The sequence below is a fragment of the Chrysochloris asiatica genome, unplaced genomic scaffold (assembly GCF_000296735.1).
Source record: "Chrysochloris asiatica unplaced genomic scaffold, ChrAsi1.0 scaffold00124, whole genome shotgun sequence".
Classification (NCBI taxonomy): Eukaryota; Metazoa; Chordata; class Mammalia; order Afrosoricida; family Chrysochloridae; genus Chrysochloris; species Chrysochloris asiatica.
The window spans coordinates 8,135,419-8,160,938 of NW_006408642.1; the positions used below are offsets into that span (position 1 = coordinate 8,135,419).

Below are 25,520 nucleotides of genomic sequence, written 5' to 3' on the forward strand. Positions count from 1 at the left end.
ATTTCCTTTTGGTACAATGACTCTGTGTATTCCTTCCATCTTTTCTTGATGCATTCTGCATCATTCAATAATTTGCCCCTTGAATCTTTCAATAACGAAAGTCGAGGCTTGAATTTTTCTTCAGTTCCCCCAGCTTGAGAAATACTGACCGTGTTCTTCCCTTTTGGTTTTCAACAACTACAATTCTTCTTTCATATGTAAATAGTGTGTTGTCTGAAAGATGTCTTTAGATTTCCAGGAAAACCCCACTTGACCATGTTGTTGTTTAAGTACCGTGGAGTCAGTTCTGACTCATAGCGACCCTGCACAGGGTTTCTGAGGCTGTAAATCTTTATGGGAGCAGAAAGCCTCATCTTTCTCCCATGGAACTACTGGTAGTTTCAAACTGCTGACCTTGAGGTTAGCAGCCCGATTCATAACCACTACACTACCAGAGAGTTGTTAATTTATTTTTTGTAAGTATTCATCACTAGGTTTGGTTTGTTTAGTTTTGAGTTAGGATTTAACATTTCTGTGCAAAAATGAAATTGGACTATAATTTTCCTTTCTTTAACTTCACTTGGCTGCTTTTGATATTGAGATTACATTAGCATCATACAGTGAATGAGGAGAATTCTCTATTTTTCTATTCTCTGGAACAGTTTATATGAAATTGGGATGATTTGCTTCATTAATGTTTAGGAGAATTTGCCCATCATATCAGTGCCTCTTTTTGTGTTTTATTGTGCAAAATTTAAACAATTCATTCAAGGTTTTTAAATGGTAAGTCTATTAATTCATGGTATATTCAAATACACCTTTTCCAGTAAGCCTTGGCAAGACAAATGCATATTTATACATATACCATGTTTATGTAATTAATTTAATCTAAATTTTCAGATTTATCAGCATATAATTTTTCACAATTTGAAAAATGGTTTCTAAACTTCTGCTGACCCTATAGGAAAGAGCAGAACTTCCCCTAGGCTTTCTGAGACAGGATATTTTTATAGGAGCAGCCAGCCTCGTCTTCTCCCTGGATGCAACTGGTAGGTTCGAACTAATGACCTTTTGGTTAACATTCCAATACTTAATACACTGAGTCACCATGGCTTCTTAAAAGGGACAAAGGGGTCCAAATAAAGAGACTTCATTTGCTCAGTTTGCTCTTTGCACTTTTCCTTTCCTTTGCCAATGTTTTCTTATTAAATTTTATCTTTAAATCATATCTTTTTAAGTTGACTACCAAATGGTTCCAAAAGACTTATCACTAGCTAGCTAGAAAGATGACAGATAGAGGTGGATGTTATTGTTAAGTGCTGTCAAGTCAGTTTCAACTCATAGCGACCATGTATAAGGTTTCCGAGGCTTTAAATTTTTGTGGGAGCCTCATCTTTCTTCCATGGCCCCACAGGTGGGCTCAAACCTCTCATCATGTAGAGCCTCCACACTCCCAGATATATTAATAGATATTGACATGCGGGAAAGTAAAACAGTATTGCTACAAAATCATAGAAATGTTTTGTTAAGCAAAAATATTGAAATGTGAAGCTATTGTTTCTTTAAGTATTTTCCATCTAGGTCTGTAGACTTCAGAACATATCTTTAACCCTTCCCCCAAATAATTCTACACTCTTTGATTTACACTGTGTAAAAAAGGAGTTTGGGCATCTTTGAGAGACTCATATTCTGCTCCTTTTCAATGTTCTTTGAGCTTTGAGAACAAAAAGAAGACAGATGGGGCAAGCGGCAGGACTGGAGGGTGGATGGGGTAAGGTTTCCCAAGGAAACAGGCAGAGGACAGCCCTCACACCCTGGAAGGATGATCAGATGGGCTGTTGTGATGGAAAATTTTCTTGGCACAACTTTCCTGGTCTTTTTCTTACCAACATAGTTTGAAATTTTCATAAAGTTCTTCCTAATAACACCCCATGGTCATCATGTGTCCTTTGAAAAAAATCAGTATTATCCCTTTGGGATCCCAAAACACAATTTCCTTTGAGTTGACCGCTCTGCCTTGAATTTAACTAACCCAGAAGATCCCCTTGCAAGTCACTGTTTTGGTTGGCTCTTTATTAAGGTGCCTGAGTGAATTGTGGTATTGCACTGTAAGATAATCACGGGACTGCTAACCACAAAGCTGGTGGTTCAAACCTACTAGCCATTCCTTGGAAATGCTACACAGGATTGCTGTGAGTCAGAACTGGACACAACAATAAAGCAAGAGTAAGACAAATGTGTTATTGAGAGAACTTGTCTGCAGCCATTCACTGATTGCAGACACACTTTAAACACATTAAGTTTGTAATGGTCATGGTGGCTATGTGCCGTGGAGTTGATTCTGACTCATAGTGACCCTTTATAGTAGTTTCAAGGCTGTAAATCTTTACAGGAGCAGAAAGCCTCATCTTTTTCCTGCAGAGCAGCTGGTAGATTCAAGCTGCTGACCTTGAGGTTCGCGGCTCAGCTCATAATCTACTACGCTACCAGAGCTCCTGTATATCTACTAGGGGGCTTCAAAAAGTTTATGGAAAATGGAATTAAAGGGTAGTGGAATTTCTTCATGAACTTTTGAAGCCCCATTGTACTTATATATATGCATACATATACCTAAGAGTCCTGGTGTGGTGCTATAGGAGAAGCACTGAACTGCTAATAACAACGTTAACAGTTCAAAACTACCTGTCGCTCCTTGGAAACCTTATACAGAGTCACAATGAGTCAGAACCAACTCAATGGCACCTAACAACAACAACAGCATACATACATACATACACATCTATGAGGGGACTGCAAAATGGATTGTGGGGAAATGGAATTAAAAGATAAAAATATAAGTACAAACTTTATTTCTCAACATAAGCTCCACCAAGGTCAAGACACTTATAAATGTTGATACTTGCCATATAGCCCATTGTTAAAGAATTTACACATGCCAATATGGTCTCTTTTACATTATTAACTGCAACTCTGGCAGTTCCTGTCAATGTACTGTTTCAGCCAGTTTTAAATTATCTTTAGCAAAAGTTTACTTACGTGTGATATTAATGATATTGTCTGATGATTTCTGCCTTCTGTTGGGTCACCTGTTTGGAATGGGCACAAATATGGATCTCTTCCAATTGGTTGACCAGGTAGCTGCCTTCCAAATTTCTTGGCAGAGATGAGTGAATGCCTCCAGTACTTCAACAGTTTGTTGACAGGTTTCCATTTGTGTTCCATCAATTCCTGGAGCCTTGCTCTTTGCCAGTGCCATCAGTGTACCTTGGCTTTCTTCCCAGTATCATTGGCTCTTGATCATATGCTACCTTTTGAAATGGTTGAATAATGACCATTTCTTTTTGGTTCAATGACTATATTTCTTCAATCTTCTTTTGATGCTTTCTGCATAATTCAATATTTTGACCATAGAATCCTTCAGTATTTCAAGTTGAGGCTTAAATTTTTCTCTTTAGTTCCCTCAGCTTGAGAAATGCTGAGCATGTTCTTCACTTTTGGTTTTCTAACTCCAGGTCTTTGCACATTTCTTTATAATATTTTACTTTTTCTTCTGGAGCTGTCCTTTGAAATTTTCTTTTCAGCTCTTTTACCTCCTCATTTCTTCCATTTTCTTTAGCATCTCTATACTGGAGATCAAATTTCAGAGTCTCTTTTGACATTCATTTTGGTCTTTGCCTTCTTTCTTGTTTTCTTAATGACTTTTTGCTTTCTTCTTGTATGATGTTCTTTTTTTCCCTTTTTCTGTATGATATTCTTGATGTCACCCCACAACTCTTCTGGTCTTCAATAATTAGTGTCTAATTTATCAAACCTGTACTTGAGATGTCTCTAAACTCAGGTGACTCTTGTGGACTAGTTTTAATTTTCTTCAGCTTCTTTCTGAACTTGCATTTGAGCAACTGATGGTCCGTTCCACAGCTTGTCCCTGGCCTTGTTTTAACTGGAGATGGAGCTTTTCCACCATATTTCCATAGATGTAGTCAGTTTGGAATCTGTATAGTCCATCTGATGAGGTCCATGTGTATAGTCGTCTTTTATGTTGTTTTAAAAAGGTATTTGCAATGAAGAAGTCATTGGTCTTGCAAAATATTATCATGTGATCTTCAGCATCATTTCTATCACCAAGGTCATATTTTCCAACTACTGCTCCTTACTCTTTCTTTCAAATCTTTGCATTCTAATCACCAATTATTATCAATACATCTTGATTACATGTTTGATCAATTTCAAACTGATGAAGTTGGTAGCATTCTTCAATTTCATCATCACTGGCATTAATGGTTGGTGCACAAATGTAAATAATAATTGTATTAACTGGTCTTCCTTGTTGTTAAGTGCCATCGAGTCAGTTCCGACCCATAATGACCCTGAATAGGGTTTCTGAGGAGTGGCTGGTGAGCTTGAACTGTTGACCTGATGGCTCAAATGAGCTTTGCAATCCGGTGCATTAACCCACAGTGCCACACCAGGTGCTGTCAATTCAGTCCTGAGTCATAGCTGCCCATTATAGGATTTCTGAGGAGAAGCTGGTGTCTTTGAACAACCAACCTTGTGGTTTTCCTTGTAGTCATATGGATATTATTCTATCACAGACAGTGTTGTACTTCAAGACAGATCTTGAAATGTTCTTTTTGATGATGAATGTGTTACTGTCACTGTGTCATTCCCGGTGTAGTAAACCATGTGGTTCTTAGATTCAATATAAACAATGCCAATTCATTTCAGCTCACTAATTCCTAGATGGAGTCCTGGTGTGGCACCATAGGATAAGGTCTGAAATGTAAGGTTGGCAATTCAAAGTCACCATTTGTTCCTCGGAAACCCTATACAGAGTTGCTATGAGTCAGAACCGACTTGATGGCACTTAACAACAACAACAATAACAATACCTAGGATATCGATATTTATGCATTCCATTTCGTTTTTTTTTTTTATACCATCGTTTCATTGCAATGATTACAATCTCCTCCGTGCATCATCATTCAACAGTTATTTGCTTCCATTCCTGCTGTTTTTTTTTGGGGGGGGGAGGGGTTTTGGATGTACACAAAAACACTCAGGAATATATAATAATTTAAACAACCAAAGGGTACATTCTGCAAGTCTGCCTCCTGGCCGCCACCACCTAGTCTCTCTCTTTCCATGAGTCTAGCGTCCTCAGCTGCTCCTTCTCTCCATGTCTTCATCTCTGCCTCCATCTCCGGTGTTGGTTGCTTCTCTGGACAGGGTCCCACATTCTCCTTGTGCTCTTCTCCCTTGATGGTCCTAGGGCCCTCTGTTCCTGGACTAAGATTAACTGCTTCCCCATTTTTGTTACAAAACTTCTACCTTTACAGTTGTGACAGTCGCAATTAGTCATGATAACAATTATTCACTATTGAATCTTAAGAATCTTATCCCCATCTCTTTTCACCAAACCCGTCTAGACAAGATAAAAACTATTCAGTGGGGACTCTACCATTCCCTGCACACTCTTAAACTAAACTCCCTCTTGAAACCTTGTAAATCAGTCACTTCGTGTCTTTATTACCCCCTCATTTTAAGTAGACAATGTTTAAGTTGCCCATCCTTATCTACCTTGTATAAGAAGGGATAGGATTGATACTTGAATGCAAAGATTCCTTCCCTCTCAGTTGGTATTTTGAGCTACTACATCCATAAGTATAAGTCAAGTTCATCAAATTGTAACAATTTATACTTGTTTCCTTTATCAAAAACTTTTTTTTTTTTTTAAATCTTCCTCTAGTTGAATTCTGATTATCAAGCCATTGAGACTAGGTCAAATGGGTACTCTCTGCAAGTCTGGGTGTTCTTATACGTCTCCCCTCACTTCATATCAGCAGGATGCTTCACTCTCAGCTCTAGTACTCTGTGGGTATATCCTTGGGCTTAGGAGTACTCAGGTCTCATCACACTTTGGACCAACCAGCCCTTCCTCTTCTCTCTCTCATCTTCAGTTCAAACAGGAGTCAATGGACCATGGTTGAACTCAGCCCATTTCTTCATTGCTGCCTTTCTCCCTCTTCCACTCACCAGTAGACCAACATGGTCACCAGCAAGCTTACATGCCTGCTCATGTGTTCCCTTTGAGTTCTGGATGGGACTCCATTTAATTTTTGACAACTTCCAATTTTCCTAGATTCATACTTCATACAGTCCCTGTTTTGATTATTAATGTATGTTTACAGCTGGTTTTCCTCATTTTGAGTTGTGCCCCATCATCAAATGAAGGTCCCAAAAGCTTTACCCGACTCGCGTCATCACAGTCAACACTTCTTTTTCCAACACTATATCTGACAACATTCTGGTGCTCCTCATCATGTTTCAATATCCACTATTCTGGTGCTTATGGTGTTCCACTGCTATTCACAAGGTTTTTAGTCATTAAACATTCAGAAGTAGTCTGTCTCTTAGTCTGTCTTAACTTGGAAGCTCATCTTAAACCTGTCCACCATGGATGACCCTGCTGGTATTTCAAATGCCAGTGGCATAGCTTCCAGAATCACAGCAACATGTAAGCCACCACAATATGGAAAACTGACAGACAAGTAATGGAGAAATACCATATGACCCTGTAATCTCTCTACTTGGTATATATCCATAGCAATAGAGGAGTGAGGACATGAGCAGATGTATGTAAACTGATGCTCCTCACAACAGCAAAAAGATGGAGAGAGCCTAAATGCCCATCAATGGAAGAAGAGTGGATAAACAAACTTTGGTGCATACATACAATAAAATACTATGCAAAGTTGAAGAACCACAATGACTCTGTGAAACACCTCATAACAAGGATGAACCTGGAAGACATTATGCTGAGTGAAATAAGTCAATCACAAAAGGGCACTTTTGTAAAAGCTGAAGAAAATGTTTTATATTATACTATATTATATTATATATATATATATATATATTTTATATTTATATTATATTCTTTTATATTATAGTGTCACTATGAGTCAGAACCGACTCCGCAGCACACCACCACCACCACCACCACACTCAGCAGTAGTTTGTAGCTTTTCCAATGTAATTCCCACATGCTGCTGCTTATGTTTACCCCTTATTATTGTTATTGTTAAGTTCTGACTCATAGAAACCCTGTATAGAGTTTCCAAGGAATGACTGGTGAGTCTGAACTGCCAACCTTGCAGTTCACAGTCCAGTGCTTATCTTACTCTGCTGTCCGCTTTTGTCTCCCTTCCTCCCCTCTGCAGGTTAACTCTGGCAGCCCCCTGGTCTGCCAAGTGAACAAGACCTGGATCCAGGTGGGGTTGGTGAGCTGGGGCTTCAGCTGCGGTCGGTCCCATTTACCAAGCATCTACACCAGCACTTCCTCCTTCACCAGATGGATCAAGAATCAGGTCTCTGATGTGAAGTTCACCAGTCAGGCCTGCCTTGCCTTCCTGAGCCCAGTCATCCTCACTGGCTACATTTTGCTGGTCTCTTTGGGTTCCTTGTGGCTCCTGTAAGCAGTGGTCCTTGAGTGGACATTCCTGGAGGCCACTTCTCCCCTCCTTCTGTTTGGCCATCAGATATAGAGACCAGAGAGGCACAGAACATAGGGGCCTGGTGTCCTTGGAGGAGGGTCCCGCAGCACTAATTTTCTCTGCTGTTCAATGAAGATGCTCTTGAATTCCAAGCCACTGAAGTCATCTTTCTTCTTGACTTTTGCAGAGTCCTGGGCATTTTTCAGAGAGCGCTCTCTCCTACTTCCCACCAAACAGGGCCTGACTGGCCTCTCAACCTGAGTTTGTCAGATGGGGACACCTGGATTATAATCTGTGTCCATCTGGTACTTTTAATGTGCTCTTGGAACATTGCTCTCTTCTTGGGTGACAATTCCTTTTCTACAGAGAGGAGGTTGAACTCTGGGATCCCCAGTGTCTGCTAGTCATTCCAGCATGCTAGCCATCCCCAAGGTCCCTGTGGCCCTCCCATGGGTCTCTGACACATACTTTCCCTCGAGCCCTCCTGTGAGAGTGGGCCTTGTCCTGAGGAACTCATAATGGCCAGATTGCAGACCCAAATTATGACTGTGCTCTGCAGCTCCTGGGCTCTCCTAGCCCCTCAGATCCCCCTGAAAGGACTGCAGAACTTGACCCGTTCTTCTCTCCCTTCCCTGCCCCACATCCTGGCAGGGGATGGGAAAGGGCAGGACCTGCTTGGATGAATTGTGTGTGGTGCCTGAATCTGAGCTGCCTTAGTGACCATCAGGTCAGAGGCTGGAGAGAGAGGACAAGCTGGCCCAAGCTAGACAGGTTGAGAGGAGACGGAAACCTCCTCCTTTGTGCATGTCTTGTAGGAGTTCCTCACACCTGAAGATCCCATACGCTTCCGTGCCACTCACTTCCCTTCTCAGAGATTGGAGTGCTGTATGGACAGCCTGAACATCTTTCCCAAGACCACAAAAACCAAACCAGTTGCTGGCAATCCCATATGTTGCAGAGTAGAACTCCACTCTTTAGGATTTTTAAGACAGCAACTTTTAGGAAGCAGATCATCAGTCCTTCCAAGGAGCCTCTGGGTTGGTTCGAACCATGAACTTTTGGGTAATAGTTGAATCCTTTAACTGTTTGCACTCCCCCTCCTCAGGGGGTTCTTTCCTCCTCCCAAGACCACAACCCATGGCTGTTGAGGTGATTTTGACTCTGAATGACTCTGTAGCGCAGAGTAGAGTTGCCCCATAGGGTTTCCAAGGCTGTAAATCTTTACAGGAGCAGACTGTCACGTGTTTCACAGAGCAACTGGTGGGTTTGAACCACCAACCTTCTGGTTAGCATCCAACGCTTACCCACTGCACCACCAGGGCTCCTTTCTTCCTAAGACCAGGTCCTTTCAAAAGTCCTAGATTGCTTCAACGTTCATCTGTTACTAGGCTGAAATTTTCCCAACAACTTTGAACTAAAGATTCTTGCAGGACTTCCCCATACTACTATAAAAATGTATTCTCCAATGGTGTCATTGAATCATTGAAATGTTCCCCAAATTCCAACCTCTGAAGAAAGCGACCTCCTGTTCCCAGACCTGCATAGTTCGCCATCATTCTCCATGGAAGGAAACCTCACCTTGTGTAGGAAGATGGATCTGTGAAGGAGGGAATGGGAAAGGAGATTTGTTTAAAATGATGCAATACTTTAAAAAGCATTATTTAAAAACACTTTAATCTGCTTAGTGTCAGTGACTTGGGTCAGAGTCCCTCTGCCAGCCCAGAGGATTCACTTTCATCTCACCCTGAGATGGGGAGAGGAGACAGCAGGAACCTGGTCAAGACTATATAGGCTGCTGGGGATGGAGACCGGGAGTACAGGAACTGGCCAAGGTTAGATTTATCAATTCCAGGAAAATGCTTGACCAAGAGAAGTGAGAGAAGGAAGGTTCAAGTAGGGCAGAAGCTGTAGCTAGAGCAGCTAGTAAGGTACCCTCAAGACCAGACAGACATCAGTCTTGGAGGCATCGGGAAGGGAGTCTAGTCACTAGGGGCGCTCTCACCCGCCAGACACCAGGAATGTCACCACGTGCAGCCACTGGAGGGCGCCTTTACAGACTGGGCACCAGAAGCTCAGTTGCTGGCGACCACTGGGGGGCGCCATCAAAGGCCAGGTACTATCTGGAGCGGGCATCGTGGCACCGTCACCTCTATGTCCGGATGGATTTGTGGAGCAGGACACAGGCCCGAGGGCAGGGGTCTCCATGCCGTTCATCTATTCCCTCCGGAATCTGTTCTGTTTTCCTGCTGGTATTGCTGAGGCTCCCAGGTAAGCCCTGCCCCTGCCCCTGTCCCTGCCCCTACCCCTCAGGCCTCACCTTACCCACCTCTGACTCATTCTGTGCCCTTCCTCAGGTTGCTTGGGCACGGGTGAAGACTGGGAAGCAGAGCCCTATGCCCCCAGGCCTCGTGTTCCCAGGCAGGACCTGACCACCCGGGCGCCTGTTCAGAGCGTCCTGGATGCGGCTTCTCGTAGAAACCACACATCAGACTTACTCCCCTGTGAGTGCCGTGGACTGGGGGCAGAAGGGAGAGAGTCGGAGTGGAGATGGAAGAGCCCATCTTTCTCCAAATGTGTATTGAGTATCTGTTTGAGTCCTGGAGGCCTGGTGCGACACTGTGGGTTGGTGAGCTAGACTGCAAAGTTGTTTGAACCGCAAGGTCAGCAGTTCAGGCTCACGGGTCGCTTCTTGGAAACCCTATACAGGGTCGGTCCGGGTCAGAACTGACTCAACGGCACTTAACAACAACAACAATTTGAGTCCTGGTGTGATGCTTTAGAATAATTGTTGTTGTTGAGTGCCATCGAGTTGGTACCGGCCCATAGAGACCCTGTACAGGGTTTCCGGGGCTGTAAATCTACTGCTACCCAAAGTCAGCGTTTCAAGCCCACCAGCCGCTCCTCGGAAATCTTATATGGTCGCTGTGAGTCAGAACCAACTCGATGGTACTTAGCAACAACAACAATTGTGGGCCAGGCCCATTTCCTGCCTGTACGGCCAGACCTAGGGCCCTTCTATCCTGGCGAGATAGGAAGCAAGAGAAGTTGGGGGTCAAAGTGATGCCGTTGGCAGCAAGTTCTAGCCTTCTGAGCTGCTGAGCATAACTGAGCCCGTCCTGTCCCGGGGCACTAACGGACCACAAGAAGAAACACGAAAGGGCTTCAAAAAGTTCATGGAATTTTTCCACAAACTTTTTCAAGTCTCCTGGTATATCTGGGACTCAGTGCCCACATTTGTTACTATTAGTGGTCTTTGAGTGGATTCTGACACGTGGCCACCCATGGTTGTGATGTTTCAGAAGCAGATCACCATGCCTGATTTCCAAGGCATCTCTGGGTGGTTTTGACCCATAGCCTTTTGGCTAGTAGTTGAGTGCCTACAAGATACTCCCCCAGAAAGCCTCACAAAAGGGACTTACACTCTGCTATGCGCGTTGATATTGCCACCTTCCATTTGCTTCAGAGTGTTGGCGTGGTGCTAAACAATAAGTAATGAACTGCTGACCTTGGCAGTTCAAACCCACCAGAAGCTCCTCAGAAACCTTATACAGCAGGGGTGAGGAATATCCGGCCTGTGAAATCATCTGGTCTGGCCCTGCCAAGGCAACTGCATTTCCAGCCATCACATTGTTGTTGTTGTTAAGTGCCATCGAGTCGGTTCTGACTCACAGAGACCCTGTATAGGGTTTCTGAGGAGCGGCCGGTGAGCTTGGATTGCTGATTTTATGCTTCAAACTGACCTTGCCGTCCAGCGTGTTAACCCACATTGCCATACCAGCATCCCACCATCACATTAGGGGTGAGTTAGTTAAATAGTTGACCAAATATAATAGGCTAATTTTTAAGTTGATAATTTTATGTATGGCCTGTGAATGGTGTGATAAATTTTGGCAGAAAAAGGGTTCCCCACCCCTGCTATATAGGGTCACTATGAGTCAGAACTGACTTGATGGTACTTAATAACAACAGTGACATCCGTCACAAAAGCTGGTCAGGCCCTTTATGATGATTTCACAAACCATGAATCCATTTGGAAAACACCGTGCTTGGCATGAGCATCTTCAATTTTTAAAATGCTTTCCAAAGTGGCTGCTTCAGTCGATAGCCCCAACAGCAGCAGGTGAACATTCTGGGATGAACATCCTCACAAACACATGATTAGTGTAGAAAGGAACCTCAATGTAATTTGAGTTTGCACTTCACTGAGAACTAATGGAGTAGCCAGCTTCTGTGTACCCTCACCACTAGGCTTTCCTCCTTGAGATGGGTCATTTGTTGAGGGTCATTTGTTGAGTCATTGGCCTTTCTCTCACTGAATCACAGGAGGGACTTCCTAGAGAAGGAAGAGGGGTCTGCCTTGGTGTTAGGAGAGGGCACATAACCACTGAGAAAGAAGAGGGAGGTGAGGGTGAAATCACGTGGAAACATGGATGCGTTGGTGAAGGGTCTGATGGGAACTGATGGGGTGCTTGGCTAGGATGGAAGGCCTGGTGGTGCACTGGACTGGTCAGTTAAGGATGCTCTTGGGGCTGGAGTTTGGGAACAGGGCGAAGGATACTTGGGCAGGGCTGGGAGCATACTGAGGCTGGACACCCTAGTCTGTACATCATTCCTAGTAGAAGAGGGAGGAAAAGGTAAATGATTGGATGTGTGTGTGATTGGGGAGACGGGAGGCCAAGGATAGAGGGTAGGGAGTGTCATGGGATGTGACTGGAAGGGCTCATCCCTCACCAAGTTCTTGATGTCTCCTCAGCCTGCGGCTTCTCCTTCGAACAGGACCCCACCCTCAGAGACCCACTGGCCATGGCGCGGCGGTGGCCATGGATGGTCAGCGTGCGGGCCAACGGCACTCATATCTGTGCGGGTACCCTCATTGCCTCCCAGTGGGTGCTGGTTGTGGCCCACTGCCTGGTCCAGTGAGTTGGGGTCCAGGTGGGTGGTAGTGGTGGGATAAACAGAAAGATGTGCTGTCCACTCAGCTGGTCCAGCAGCAGTAACTGTCCTCCAAGCTGGTGATCTCCAGTCATTTTGAGCAAGCATACCCTGTTCTCCCCTTGCCCTACCCCTCAATTGTGTGCCATCATTCCATAGATAGAAAATGGAGGCTTGGAAGCTAAGCCTCCTTCTTCCTCTCTACAGGAAGTGGCCTTAGCCTTTGTTCTCTCTTATCCATAGCCTTTATCCATGCCATAGCCTTTGTTCTCTCTTATCCATTATTTATTCAACCAACAATTTTTGGCATCCCTTTGGCATTGGGGGTGGAGAGGGCACACATCATTCCTCTCATGATTAGTGGGGCAGGCAGACTGGCCATTCTTATTGGTGTGTGTACAAAGGATGTTCTGTGCCAGACATGTGGCGTGGTGCTGGTCTAAGGGCCAGCATGAAGACTCAGAGGGCATGCTGGGACAGGCTGGAGAGCAGGCCTATGACTACCTCCATCACGTCCAGGGGAAGCATGGGACACTGGGAAGAGTCTAGAATTTGAAACCAGAGAAGGCTGAGACTGCATCCCAGTGTCACCACTTCCTGCACTGCCCTGAGTGTGTTACTGGGCTTCTCTGAACCTCGGTTTCCTCCTCTATGACATGAAGGGCTGTTGTGAACTCTGGCTCACACAGTGTGTGAACAGCTCTCTGTTCACATCTGTTGTGAGGACGGGGATCGGGTGGGGGTGGCCTGCTGGGATTTGCTCAGAGGACAACCGTAGGATGGAGGTTAGGGATTGGAGGCTGGAGCAGGGTGCCTGGAGCTGACTGCAGACTTCCCTTCTGGTTCCCTTAGGCGTAATGTTGCCTACTCTGTGCTGGTGGGGAGCTCGGTGATGGACGAGCCATTGCAGCATGCCCACAATGTCCCAGTCAGCCAGGTCATTGTGAACAGAGGATTCCGGTCCCGGAGGTACTGGTCGTGGGTTGGCCGTGCCCACAACATCGGTCTCCTCAAGCTGCAGTCAGCACTCAAGTACAACAAGTATGTCTGGCCCATCTGCCTGCCTGGCTTGGACTTTGAGGTGAAGGATCGTTCCCTTTGTACTGTGACAGGCTGGGGACTCCCGAGGACGAATGGTGAGTCTGAAGCCTCCCAAGCTGGGTGGTGAGAGAGAGAGGACCTGGGTGCTGGCTGAAAAGTTATCGTGGTTAAAGATGGGGCCTCCTTCTCCTGAAGGGTCTCATTAGTGACTGACTCATGGCCACTTGGGCCTCAGGGCATGTGCAGAGAACTTCTCTAAGTAATATCGTGCACTATAGCTAGATCCTGGGGGTCCAGGCACTCGCAACTTAAAGCAAAACATCCATGGGGAGAGAAGCAGAGTTCTATGTCTGTAAAAAGTTCCCTAGAGGACCCCAGGTCACTGGCTAGGGGCGGTCTGCCCCCAAGGTTGGGAATCACTTACGATCTACTCATGGCTTTCCCCTCCCCACAGATGGTCCTCAATCCTTTGTCATCCCAATTTAGGAGCAAGGCCCAAAGAACAGGCATATTCTCTCAGACTTATCCAAAGGTCCTTTTTCTGATGGGCCCCAGGGATGCCCACTTCCTTCAGGGAGCCCCCATTTCTTTCCCACAAGAGAGGTGCTTGTCTTTGGGACTTTAAGAAGCCAACTTAGTCAAAAGCAACCCACAGGATCACAGCCCGGGTAGGGGGAGGTAGCATGACTTTTTGTCATCCCTGCCATGGCCTGTCTAGGGAAAGGCTGGGAATGGTTTGAAGTCTCTGGTCCCCCAAGAGCTCAGGCCAGGGACAGAGACACACAGGTGGGGAGGGGAGTATATAGTGCCTGGGCTCCATGGAGGGGAACCTAGGGAAACTCAGAGGAGGAAGTGGCCTTTAGGAAGAACTTGAAGGAAAGAGGAGGGATTTGGGCCTGAGAGAGGTTTGGCAGGCATTTGGGTTAAAAAGGATAACACACAAACATAAATACTAAGTAAGAATGGAGGAAGCCCAGTGGGTACAGAGGGTTAGACTCTGCAGGAAGTGAGATTAGGATCAGCAGGGCCAGCCACATGGTGGCACAGTCTGCCTCAGAGTCTCTGCATCTAGGGGCCTGTGGGAATGGCTGGTGCGCTGTGTCTGGGGAGATTTCTGGGGCCACTGTGTAGCAAGTGAGAGAGGCTGGGGGGATCAAGAAGAGCAGAGGAGGGTGGAGACAAGGCCTGTGGCAGTGGACAGTGGCCAAGCAGTTAAATGTGAACCAGAGCCCCTGTCTCACAGGCATATGGCCCCAGTTCCGGTCCATTCAGGAGAAGGAAGTCACCATTCTGAACAACAAGGAATGTGATGCGTTGTACCACCGGTTCTCCCAAATCCCCACTATTGTTCGGATTGTCAACTCTCAAATGCTATGTGCAGAGGACACCAAGAGGGACAGTTTCTGCTATGTGAGCACCTCCTGCGTTCTTCTTCCCCCAGTCACTCACCCCAAGGGTACCTGGCTAGGAGTCGAGGGCTGTGGGGGAGACAAGGAGAGAGGGAGGGAGTGGGAAGAGATGGGGGTGGGGGTAGTGGTTTGGAATGAGAGATAGGGTGGCAGATGGGAGGTGGAGAGTAGGTACTAAAAAGATGGGGTTGGAGGTTGGGGATAGGAGAGATGAGGGAGGAACCCCTTTGAGGAAGGTCTTCTGGGTCCCCTCAGTTATGTTGACACTGGAAGGTCCCCGTGTGAGGGCCCCTTGCTCATTCCTGAGCTGGAGCAGGTGTCTCTCAAATGACCCCTGACCTCCCTGACCCTGTTTGCTTATTCCTGCCCCCATAGGAGAAGAGTGGTGAGCCCTTAAGCTGCCCTGTGGAGAGCACGTGGTACCTGGTGGGAATGGTGAGCTGGGGCCCAGGCTGCAACAAGGGTGATGCCCCACCCATCTACCTGCAAGTTTCTGCCTACCAGCAGTGGATCTGGGACCGTCTCAATGGGCAGCCCTTGGCCCTTCCTGTCCCGTCCAGGGCCCTGCTCCTGGCACTCCCGCTGCCCCTCAGCCTCCTGGCTGCTCTCTGACACTCTGTGTCTGTCCCGGGATCACCCTCTTCCACTCAGACCCCTTGTCACCCTTACAGCCCTACAAGGGACTGCAGAGTAGGTGCTCAATTAAATGCTTCTCTTCCCCCATGCTTCCTTCTTCTGGACCTTGGTGGCCTCTTGCTCCCTGGGCCTGCTCCAGTGGGAGAAGGGCGAACCCAAGGCAGGTGGGATGGAGGAGCCTAGTCAGTTTATACTGAAAAACATAGAACCCTGCAGGATCTACCTCCTTCCAAAGGTTCAGGTGACTCCTTAGGAGTGTGAAGGAGTGATGTTAGAATTCCATGATGGAAGGCCCAGAACTGAAGTTGGGGCTGTCAGGGCAGACGCTGAGGCTGGGGTGAGGGTCCCAGCTCTGGGTCTGGGTGGTGGGTGTGTTTTCACTGATGCTCTAGTGGAATCAGGCTCTCCTCACTGTCATCCTGCCTCCTGGCCAGTGGTGAGAGTTCCCTGCCATTGCCCTAGAAGCGCCACTGAGCCCTTCCAGCCCTGCCTCATGCCTGGAGACTCGGGCATCACCTCCACCATCAGCATCCATGCCTGCCCATAAAGGACAGGTGGAGGCCCAGCTCAAAGGCCAGGGAGGCAGCTGCTAGAGTGGATGGAACCCAGGCTCTACTGCTGCCTCTCTGTGACCCTCTGGGATTCCACTGCCTGGCAACAAGGAAGGGCTATGGCCGGCATGGGTGGAATGACCCTACATATGAGATACTCACAGGCTGGCCTTTGATGGCAGAGGTCAGCCAATTACTCCTTCCTAGTGATGGTGAACTCAGATTCTAGCAGGGCCTTCTGCTATGTCCCTGCCCTTTCCCGGTTCCTAAGACCCTGTGCTCCTCCTCCTGACAGCCTGAAGCACTCTCCTCGTAATGAGGATCCGGATCCAGGCTTGACTCCTCCGTGTTTCCAGCACCGGGCTCACCCCAACAAAACAGAGCAAGAAACCAAATTCACTGCCATCAGGTCACTTCCAACTCCAGGCCACCCCGTGTGCTCCACAGGAGACGTGTCCCACTAGGTTTCCTTGGTTGCAGTTTTTAGGGAAGCAGATTGCTAGCCCTTTCTTGTGTGGGTTCGAACAGCTAACATGTAGTGCAGCAGTTGAAGGCCTATTGATAGCCAGGGGTGGAGCAGAGGTGATGGAAGAGGAACCTCATCAATCCAGTGCCCAGTACAGCAAGCAGTCTCCTCCCCAGTCCTGATGACTGCTAATTAATGCCCATGGGCCAGGTAGCTTCAGTTGTCCCATAACCCCTTGTCCGCCTCAATCTCATCCTAATTCAGGCTACACCAAGAGTCAAGGGAGGGAGCTCCAGCCTGGCCTGAGTTATACCTGTCACCAACTGCTGCATCCCATTCCACATAAGTGCTTCAGGGACTGGGCTTCTTGTAGGTTCGTGTTACTAGAGAGTTTACTGTGTGGTATAATTCTGAGAAGGCTCTCGGCTTTAGTTACAAATCCCTGCGGGCTGCAGAGGCAGCGAGACTATTCCCAGCATGCTCCCCTAGCTTAGAAACCTTCCCTGATGTCCCCTTGGTCTCCAGGTCCTGGTCTGAGTGTCTGACATTTGATGCCAGGCTGGGGGTTGGGGAGGGAGAAGAGGACTAGTTGCGTCTTCCCTCCCCAAGGATTAGTCACCAGGTGGTCGTTTGGGCCTTTGCCTTCAGATCACTGTTGCTTTTATTAAGCCTCCTAGTTGAAAATGGTAGAAGAGGAAGCTGTGTGCTGTTATAATCAGCAGTTGAAAGGCTGGTTGCCACCAGCCCCTGCTGTGACCACCTAGGGCCCCCAAAACTCCCACCACAGCTGAGCATAGAAAGGGCCACCCATGACAGCCCAAGGCACCCTTGGCTACAGCCTCTATCCCTGAGCCCTGGGCTCCGACTGGCCTCCCAAAAGCCTTGACTCCAGCACAATGTGGACACCTTCTAAAAGTGGATCCTACTGCCGGGAGCTTGGTATCTGCTGGACGGGTTTCTTTCCCTCTGAGGTCACCTCTGCTTACTTCTCTTGGTCTAGACTCCTGCCAAACCAGCAGGGTGACAATCTGGCTGAGTCTGAGAAGCTCCTGCTGCCCGGACTTCCCCCAGAGACCCTTCTCCCTCCTCATAGTCTGGATGTGGCCTCCTCACAACACATCCAGGTCAGCCACTCTCTGAATTTCAGAGAGGGAACCTCATATCCCATACTTGGTCATAGCCACTGCTGTTCCTGGCAGAAGTGGTGGGACAAGCATGTCTGGGTGGGGAGAGAAGTGAGGGTGCTCTGCATCTACAGGGGGGCAGTGGCTCCAAACAGCATTGCTGAGGAGAACAAGGTCACATAAGGCGGGGGTGCAAGGAGCGGAGTCTGGACTGGGAGACAGGACATCTGATGCAGCCTTGTCCCTGGCCCTGATAGGTTATAGGCCTTAGCTTCTCCTCTGAGCAGGGAGTGGATGTTCTGCAACCTCTGTGGTCCACAGCTGAGCTCACAGTCCAAGGTGGTTGGACCATGGCCATGGCTTGAGCCTGAGGGCCTGCCAGGAAGTTCTCTTCATTTTTCCTCTTTCTTCTTCTTGGCTTCATTCTTCTCATCCTCCTCTACCTTGATGGCCACTGTGTCCACACTGCCTTTCTCCTTCTTCTTCTTATCATCTGTTGGGTAGAGGAAAGAGGCCATGAGGCAGGACAGAGACAAGGGCCCAGGGCCCAGGGCTCTCAGGCAGGAACAGAGCCTCCCACAGCGTGCTCTTTAAGTCCTTCCAAACCTTACCTATGTGGAGAGCAGGCCCCTCTCTACCTGCTTCGTAGATGGAAGGAAGCTGGCAACTCAGGGCAGTGAATTGAGAAAGTGGCTGGCTCAGCAGGGTCAAATGGTGGCTGGGGCTGGGGAGATGGGCCACTCACCTCCAGGGATTTCTGTGAGCTCATTGAGGGGTGGCACAGTCTCCAACTTGTCCGTGTACATCTTGGCAGCCTTCCGCTGCAGGTACCGGGCTTCGATCTCCTTCCGGGTCCGTGGCACTCGGCAGTTGAAGACACAACACAGGATGATAACTGTAGGAGGACAGAGCAGGCTTGACTGGGGGCTGGGCTCAGACAACACAGCATTGACACCCGAGCTTCATGCCTGCTTCATCATCCCTGAGTCTAAGCCAAGAGACTCTGGAGGGAGGCGCAACACCCAAGATGTCTTTCCTGAACAGGGCTGGCTTAGAAGGGTCTCTACTTGATTTAATGCTTCAATGTCACCAACTTACAATTGTTAATTTTTGGAACAAAGATCCTCATGTTTTCATTGTGCATTCAAAAATTATGTAGCCAGTCCTGTTTTGGGAGTCTTACTGACTAGGGTTTCTGACTAGATTGAGAATTCCTGGAGGGCAGGGAATAGAGCTGCAACCCAAGCTACAGCTTCCTAGAGGACCCAGGTCTCTAGGCTCCCAGAGCATCCCAGCTTTTCCTGCCAGGCTTCTGAGAGCAGGGCCAGAGTGCCTCATAGGGTGAAATACGTGGCTGTGTTCTCTTCAGCCTCCCTGAGGACAAGCCTGGCCTCCTGGCTGGGCAAAGAGCTGGTGAGAGGGCACAGACCCTAATCTGGGCGTTTCCCTCAAAGGGAGTTATTCCAGGAGTGGTTTTCCGACTGAGGACAGCTGCGCCCACGCCAGCTGTGCCAGGGCATGGAGCTGGCCTGTCTGGTGATGGGCAGGGCAGGGCAGAGCTGCCAGGGCCTGGCTGGACCAAGTTTATTTTTCTAAGGCCCCCAGTCTGACCACCTTGGCCCCAGCCCCAAGGGAGGGGATGGAGCTGGTTCCTATTATAAATCCGATGACCAGACATAACTTCCTGGCAGGCTCCTGGGGGTAGGAAGGTCCAGGCAGGACAAGCCAGAACTATTTTGGGGAGGATGCTTCAGACCTAAGTAGCCTAAACTGGACCTCTGGGGCCATCTTGAGCAGCCCTCTGCCACAAGGCAAGACAGTACCCCTTCAACCAAATATTGTGGCCCTAGCACTCTTCCTCAGATTCCGAAAGAAAGAAAGAAAGAAAATGAATGAATGGATGGATGAAACGGTCTCAAAGCCTTAGCTTTTGAGAGCAGGACCAGATTTCTGAATGCATGGATGGGAAAGCCAGTGGAATGCATGGATGGGAAAGCCAATGGCATCCATGGGGGCTGCAGGGGGCCCCTACAGTAGATGTGAGCAGACAGCAAGTCTTTTCCACATCCCTGTGAACATGTCCCAGGCCCATAGTCGGTTCCCCACCCTGACCCTGCTTGCTGGTCCTCCTTTCCCAGATGTCACTAGGTGCTTACTTAGACCCCTGTCCTCCCAAGCTCTCCACGTAGGCTGGCCCCCAGGTAGAGGAGGCTGAGGTTTTAAAAGGGGCTCAGCAGGGAACTGTTGGCGGTTGGGCAGAGCTTAAACACCATCTTTAGAGGCACTGAAGTACATGGCTGTGTTCTCCTCAGCCTCACTGAGGAAAAGTCTGGCCTCCTTCTGGCTGGGCAAAGAGCTGGTGAGAGGGCACAGATCTGTCCAGCATTCACTTTAGTTAAGTGCCGTTGAGTAACCCTGTAGAGGGCTTCCAAGTAGCGGCTGGTGGGCTTGAACTGGCAACCTTTAGGTTAGCAGTCCAATGCTGATCCTCCAGTATCACACCAGAGCACTCACCTCAGAGGCTGTTATTCCAGGAGTGACTGCCCACACTGCAGGGCTGCCCCTCCCAGCTTTGTCCTCCTGCTTCTCTTCAAGAAGGGAAGAAACAAAGTGCCTTGGAATGAGTTCTGGGGCCCAGGCAGAGGCTTGAGATGTAAGGCCCCCAGAAGCAGTCCCTCCAGTCCCTCTAAGAGGGTCTACACGATGTCCAGTAAGAGCCCCATTCCCAGGCCCTAGCTGAGGAGCAGGAGAAAAGGTCTGTTTCCATCCCAGGAGCTAGACACTGGGTCAGTTCCACTCCCTAGAGCCATGCAATGGGCTGAGACAAGTGCCGACCTACAGCTGAGGAGACTTGGAGACTATCTAGAAATGGGGTGAAGGGTCGGGGGTATCTGTGGTTGATGTCCAAGTGTCTCTTTTATGGCTCCAGGCACCTCCATCTATGCTGGCTGAACTCAAGAGAGGTCCTTGTATATTTGGGGGTGCACAGTGCCTTCATCCCTGCTCCCTGGGGCCCCCAGAGCTGCTCCTAGGCAGTGTCTTTAGCCCCCACAACCCCAGTTCTGCCTCTTGGTGTCAGGGGTTGTGCCCCTCTCAGAACACCTGGGCTGAAGCTGTAGCCCCACCTGCGTGTCTGAGGGACCTCCACTGAGAGGCCTTCCTGGTTCAGCCTTGGCTGTGAACATACTGTAGCCTGTTGCTCAGGGCCCTGCGCCCATCCCACTGTGACGAGATGGCAGGGACTGGGGGGCGGGGAAGCTCTTCTGGTGCCAGGAGAAGCACATGCAAATCATATGTCCACAGCTCCCCTCCCTCGGAGCTTCCCCTTCCCATCTGGATGGGCCCTCTGGCTCACCCTGCCCTCCTCATCTTGGGACAGCTCCAGTGGATCCTACATGTAGCTTCAGCTTCCCATCCAGGCAGCACTCAGTAATGTCCTATAGGGGTCACCTCACCTGACCTCTGCCAGCCTCTGCTCCCTGCTTCTGCCAGACCTCCTTTGCATTCTCCCATCTCAGAGGAACCCCACTTTTGTTTAGAAGCCTTTGTGGGAGAATGAACTATTCCTCCCTCGATACTCTCCCAGCACATACTCCCCTTGTGCCCAGTGGGAACCCGCATCAGACCCACTCTGGGCCATGGCAGCCTCCTTACCCCTCTCCCTGGGGACCTCAAGACTGCCACTCCAGGAAGAGGGCAGAGGGGAACATGCCAAGTCCCCTTCTGCGGTGGCTTTATACCACACGATTCTGTCCCAGGGGGGAACAGATCTCTTGATTTTCATTGGGGAGAGTGTGAGCCATCCCTGGAAAATGGTATTGACAAGGCAGCGTTCAAAGCCCGGGAACTGCATCTGCTGAGCATCTGGGAAAGCTCTGGGTTGAGCTGCGGCACCGGGTGGCCTTGCTGGGGCCCCTGGGTGTGGGCCCGTTAAGCCGACCAGACTGCAGGAAAAATATCAGGAGGCCAACGATACGGAAAAATGACGCGTTGTCATCGGTTCACTGGAGTCCCCTGTAATTACCATAATTGCTGTGTGGCTGCCTTCCTGGTCCAGTGGAATACTTCGGGTCACTACCGGCCCATCAGCCTTCCATGGGGACTTTGTGTGACCCGGGAGGTGCCAGAAACCACGGCGGGCCTCCTGCGGGCACCTGGCCTGCTTGCACTGCCCGGAATTGCTGCTCAGAACCCACTGGGGGTGGTGTTCAGCTGGGGGGGGAGGGTGGGGGGGAGGCAGGAGAGACTGTGCCTCCAGTGCACTGTGGTTGGGAGGGTGGGGAGCGGCTACTCACTGATGGAAAGCACGAAGAGCGAGAAGATGCCCACTATGTGCCACAGGCGCATGTCCCAGAACACCACAGTCTCCTTGGTCAGTGGGGGCGGCTTGGGCTTGGGCGGAGCTGTACTGGGCTGTGGGTCAGGAGAGAAGTGGATGAGGGGCAAGACAGGGACCAGCAGGGAGGACTGCCCTGGGCCCAGCAAGAGCTCAGTCCAAGCATTTCAGAATCCCCTAGAATCAAGTGCCATAGACATTCACACCCAACACCCTAGACCTTGGAACATTACAGATCTAAAACAAGAGAACTGAGCAGCCTCAGAACCACAGAGCCAAGAACTTGCCGAGCCAGTGTGGTTGATGCTTGGGGAAACCATGACACAGAAAGGCAAATGTGGACAGTATGTCCCAGTCAGGTTTGCAGCCCTTTCAAGCAGTCTTTAGGTCTTATTTGCTACAGTCCTGGGCCCCAGACAAACAGATGGGGGTCTCAGGACCAAGGCCAGAGACAAGGCAAGTCATCTACTAGGTTGGGAGTCTGCTTTGGCCTCCTGTCTCTACAGAGTGGAGTGGACATGTAGAGCTGGGAGTCAGGGTCATGCAGCTATATTACCTGTCCAAGACCCCTACAGGTGTCCCCATACAATCACCTATCCTTCTGGGAGTCACTCTCCTCTGACCTGAAGGCTGGGCTAAAGTCCTCACAGGATATAAACAAATTGTCCTCGATGCAGCAGCGACACCTGGAGGTCACAAGATGTAAATGCGGCTGCAGTGAGCTGAAGCTCACCCTTTCCCTTTGGGATACAATCCTACTACAGTGGGAGTCAGGGGAACATGGCCCTACCTTAGTGGTCTGAGGCATCATGACCTTTTCTGAGAATCAGAAGGGACATGACCTTTCCCTGGGGAACTGAGGAGACACAGCTCAACCTTGAAGGTCTGATGTGACAAGATCTGCCCTGGGGTTAGAGAGGGATAAGCCCTACTTGGGCATCTAAAAGGACACGGCTCAGTTCTGAGAGTCTGAAGGAACATGGCCCTTCCCAGGGGATTAAGGGGACACAGTCATGCCTGGGGTGGGGGGAAGGGGGACCTCTGAGGGTAAATAGCCTTAACCTGGAGGTTAGAGAAAGACATGACCTGCCCTGGGGGTTTGAGTGGACCCAACCTTACTCCAGAGTTTGAGGGGACAGTGCCTACCATGAAGGTCAGAGAAGACACAACCCTGCCCTGAAGCTCTGAGGGGACGTAGCTCTATTCTGTGAGTAGATTGGGGCATGTCCTAGCCTTAGAGGTCTGGGGGACACAGTTCTTCCCTGGATTCTGAAGGAACCCAACTTGCCCAGGGGCCCGAGGGTATTTATAGGGGACACGACTCTGTCCTGGGGTCTGAGGGGATATAGTCTTTCCCTGGGGGTCTGAAGAGATATAGTCCTCCCTGTGATCTGAGGGGACACAGCCTTGCCCTGGAGGTCTGAGAGGCACAGTCCTTCCTGGGGGTCTAAGGGGACATAGCACTACCACGGGCATCTAAGAACACATGGCCCTGTTCTGGTGCTTGTAGGGGACCATGGTTCTAATCAGGGGATATGAGTGGGCACAGTGCTGCACTGGGTTCTGTGTGGACATGGTACTGCTCAGAGAGGATACATATGGCCCTGCCCTGAGGGGATTTAAGCATGACTTGCCCCTGACCTGAGTGGTATACTGACTCTATCTTTGTCACTAAGTTTGACTGAGAGGTGTGGATAGCAAGCAGTCAACGTCCAGAAGGAGAGAGGCATCTGTGTAATATATTGTGTCCAGATGATTAAACAAATAATGATAGACACGAGGTGTCCCTTCTGGTTCTCTGGGAAAAACAGGTAGCTCACAGTTTTATCATCCACTATTCATTCCTCTGGTCTATAAATAAACATGCACTGGGCACCTGCCATGACTCAGGTATCTCCTCACCTAACGAGCACCCTTCAGCATGGTTTGGAGATGCTTGGAAAGGATCAGAGACCAGTCCCAGGTGACCCAGAGGATACGCTTGCCTGGGAATGGTACCCAATTCCCCAGCTCGTTTCTCTTTATAAGGGTGAATTATACTCAATGACTCAAAAACAACAAGGTGAAGTGACTTCATTTCCTTCATCTGTAACTTGAGTTCCAGGGGTCTGTCGACCCAAGCTGAGTGGTTAACACTGAGAGGAAAATATCCCTCCTCAGGATCATCTTAGGCCTGCAATTGTGTGTGAGGTCAAACACATATATGAGTATGTGGGTATGTGGGGTTGAGAAACATGAGTATAGGATTAGGCACGTGAGGTGCAGGCATACATATATGAGGTTGGTTCAAGCTAGCCAGGCTCCCTTTACAGGAACCCTGGATCTGTCACCTGATGCCAGCACAGTCCCCTGGTCAGCATCAGAGTCAGGCTGGTATCACAGTATAGGACTGTGTTCTCATGTCCTCTCTAGACCCTCCAGTTCAAAGTCGTGTCCCCTCAGACCCCCAAGGGCTGATTGGTTCGGTTCTCCCTACTCCATCCTGTCCTCCAGCACCTGTGTCTGCAGGCTTACTTGGGTGTTCCTCTCTGTCTCTTGTATACTCCAATGCCTGCTCTTCTCTAGCTCTGGCTCTGACCTTATCCTATCCTCCACAACTCTGGGTCTGGTCGGCTACCTTCCTCTTTGGCTCTCCCTTTGGATTCTGTGAGTGGGCTGCAAGTCTGTGCTTCTTCCATCAGCCCTTAAAGTCATTAGTCGCTATCCACCCCATCCCACCTCCTCCCCTCATCAGTCCAAGGGCTGGAAGACAGGCATGGAGCTTTCCTCATCAGACTAAGGGTCCCGTAACAAGGGCTGTGACCCCCACATCAGACCACGCACTCTAAGATCAGAGGTTGAGTCTCCCCAACAGCCTGGAGGAGCTTGCGGCATGGCTGTGTCCCCACTAAGATGTGCCCCTAAGCTGGGTGTCCTAGGGCAAGAGAAAAAGCAAACAGCATCTCTCCGTCTGAAAGAGGCCTCCCCATCCCTACCCTTGCCTGGACGGTGACAACCGCCCAGATTCCTCCGCGCCGCCCAGCCTCACCTCTACCAGCTGCCCGGCGACCCCCACGAAGCAGACCCCCAGCGCGGCGCCGCCCATAGCCCAGAGGGGCCCTGCGCCCCGCCACTGCCCCGCCATCTTCGCGCCGCGCCCGCCGGCTTTGCTGTAGGTCGCGGGAGCCAGTGATGGACGGCCCAGGCGGGCTCTGCAAGAAGACGCCCCCTGGGCAACCGGTGCTCAGCAGCGAGCTCCGGCCGCGAGCGGTGAGAGGACATCATTTATTTATCATCGGTGTCCAGTTCCTGTGCTCGTGGAGGGACCCAGGGAGCAAGCGCTGGGCACGCCCCCTCCCTGGAGATCGGACTCCAGAGGTGCCTCCCCCAACACCCCCACGATCTCAGCCACCGACTGGCATGGACACTAAGCTCAGGGTACTTAAACAACAGGTACTCTCTCCCTCCCCCACAGGGGCCTCAGTTTATCTGAGACAAGGGGAGGGGCTAGTATCTGCTGATCTAGGAGGCCCTCCCTAGGCTGACATTTTGAATTTTTAGAACCTGCTGGACACAG

The 25,520-nt window shown here is 49.4% G+C and overlaps 3 protein-coding genes and 1 pseudogene across 3 annotated transcripts in view; 3 read left to right on the forward strand and 1 right to left on the reverse strand.

The window, feature by feature from the left end:
* LOC102814474 (serine protease 46-like) overlaps positions 1–7,451 on the forward strand; it is a 31,173-nt gene extending 23,722 nt beyond the window's left edge. Inside the window, exon 5 of the mRNA XM_006868844.1 lies at positions 7,197–7,451. Coding sequence (XP_006868906.1) covers positions 7,197–7,451 — 255 coding nt within the window. The remainder of the gene's footprint in view (positions 1–7,196) is intronic.
* Positions 7,452–9,672: 2,221 nt separating this feature from the next.
* PRSS50 (protease, serine, 50) lies at positions 9,673–15,463 on the forward strand. The gene is made up of 6 exons (XM_006868845.1): positions 9,673–9,718; positions 9,824–9,970; positions 12,223–12,385; positions 13,254–13,537; positions 14,686–14,852; positions 15,227–15,463. Exons 1-6 carry the CDS (start codon positions 9,673–9,675, stop codon positions 15,461–15,463), a joined length of 1,044 nt encoding a protein of 347 aa, XP_006868907.1.
* Positions 15,464–18,020: 2,557 nt separating this feature from the next.
* TMIE (transmembrane inner ear) lies at positions 18,021–25,088 on the reverse strand. Its single transcript, XM_006868808.1, has 4 exons — positions 24,993–25,088; positions 21,924–22,041; positions 18,374–18,523; positions 18,021–18,121 (listed from the first exon to the last, which is right to left on the reverse strand). Exons 1-4 carry the CDS (start codon positions 25,086–25,088, stop codon positions 18,021–18,023), a joined length of 465 nt encoding a protein of 154 aa, XP_006868870.1.
* A 47-nt stretch (positions 25,089–25,135) lies between these two features.
* The window catches only part of LOC102815224, a 6,155-nt pseudogene continuing 5,770 nt past the window's right edge, over positions 25,136–25,520 (forward strand).

Bases quoted from the DNA above. Each gene is read 5' to 3' on its own strand.
- PRSS50 (XM_006868845.1), top strand. From the start codon at position 9,673: ATGCCGTTCATCTATTCCCTCCGGAATCTGTTCTGTTTTCCTGCTG. The intron at 13,538-14,685 runs GTGAGTCTGAAG...CCTGTCTCACAG, and splicing joins GGGACTCCCGAGGACGAATG to GCATATGGCCCCAGTTCCGG. The intron at 14,853-15,226 runs GTGAGCACCTCC...CTGCCCCCATAG, and splicing joins AGAGGGACAGTTTCTGCTAT to GAGAAGAGTGGTGAGCCCTT.
- TMIE (XM_006868808.1), bottom strand. From the start codon at position 25,088: ATGGCGGGGCAGTGGCGGGGCGCAGGGCCCCTCTGGGCTATGGGCGGC. The intron at 18,524-21,923 runs GTGAGTAGCCGC...GTCCTCCTACAG, and splicing joins GCTCTTCGTGCTTTCCATCA to TTATCATCCTGTGTTGTGTC. The intron at 18,122-18,373 runs GTGAGTGGCCCA...TCTACCCAACAG, and splicing joins GCTCACAGAAATCCCTGGAG to ATGATAAGAAGAAGAAGGAG.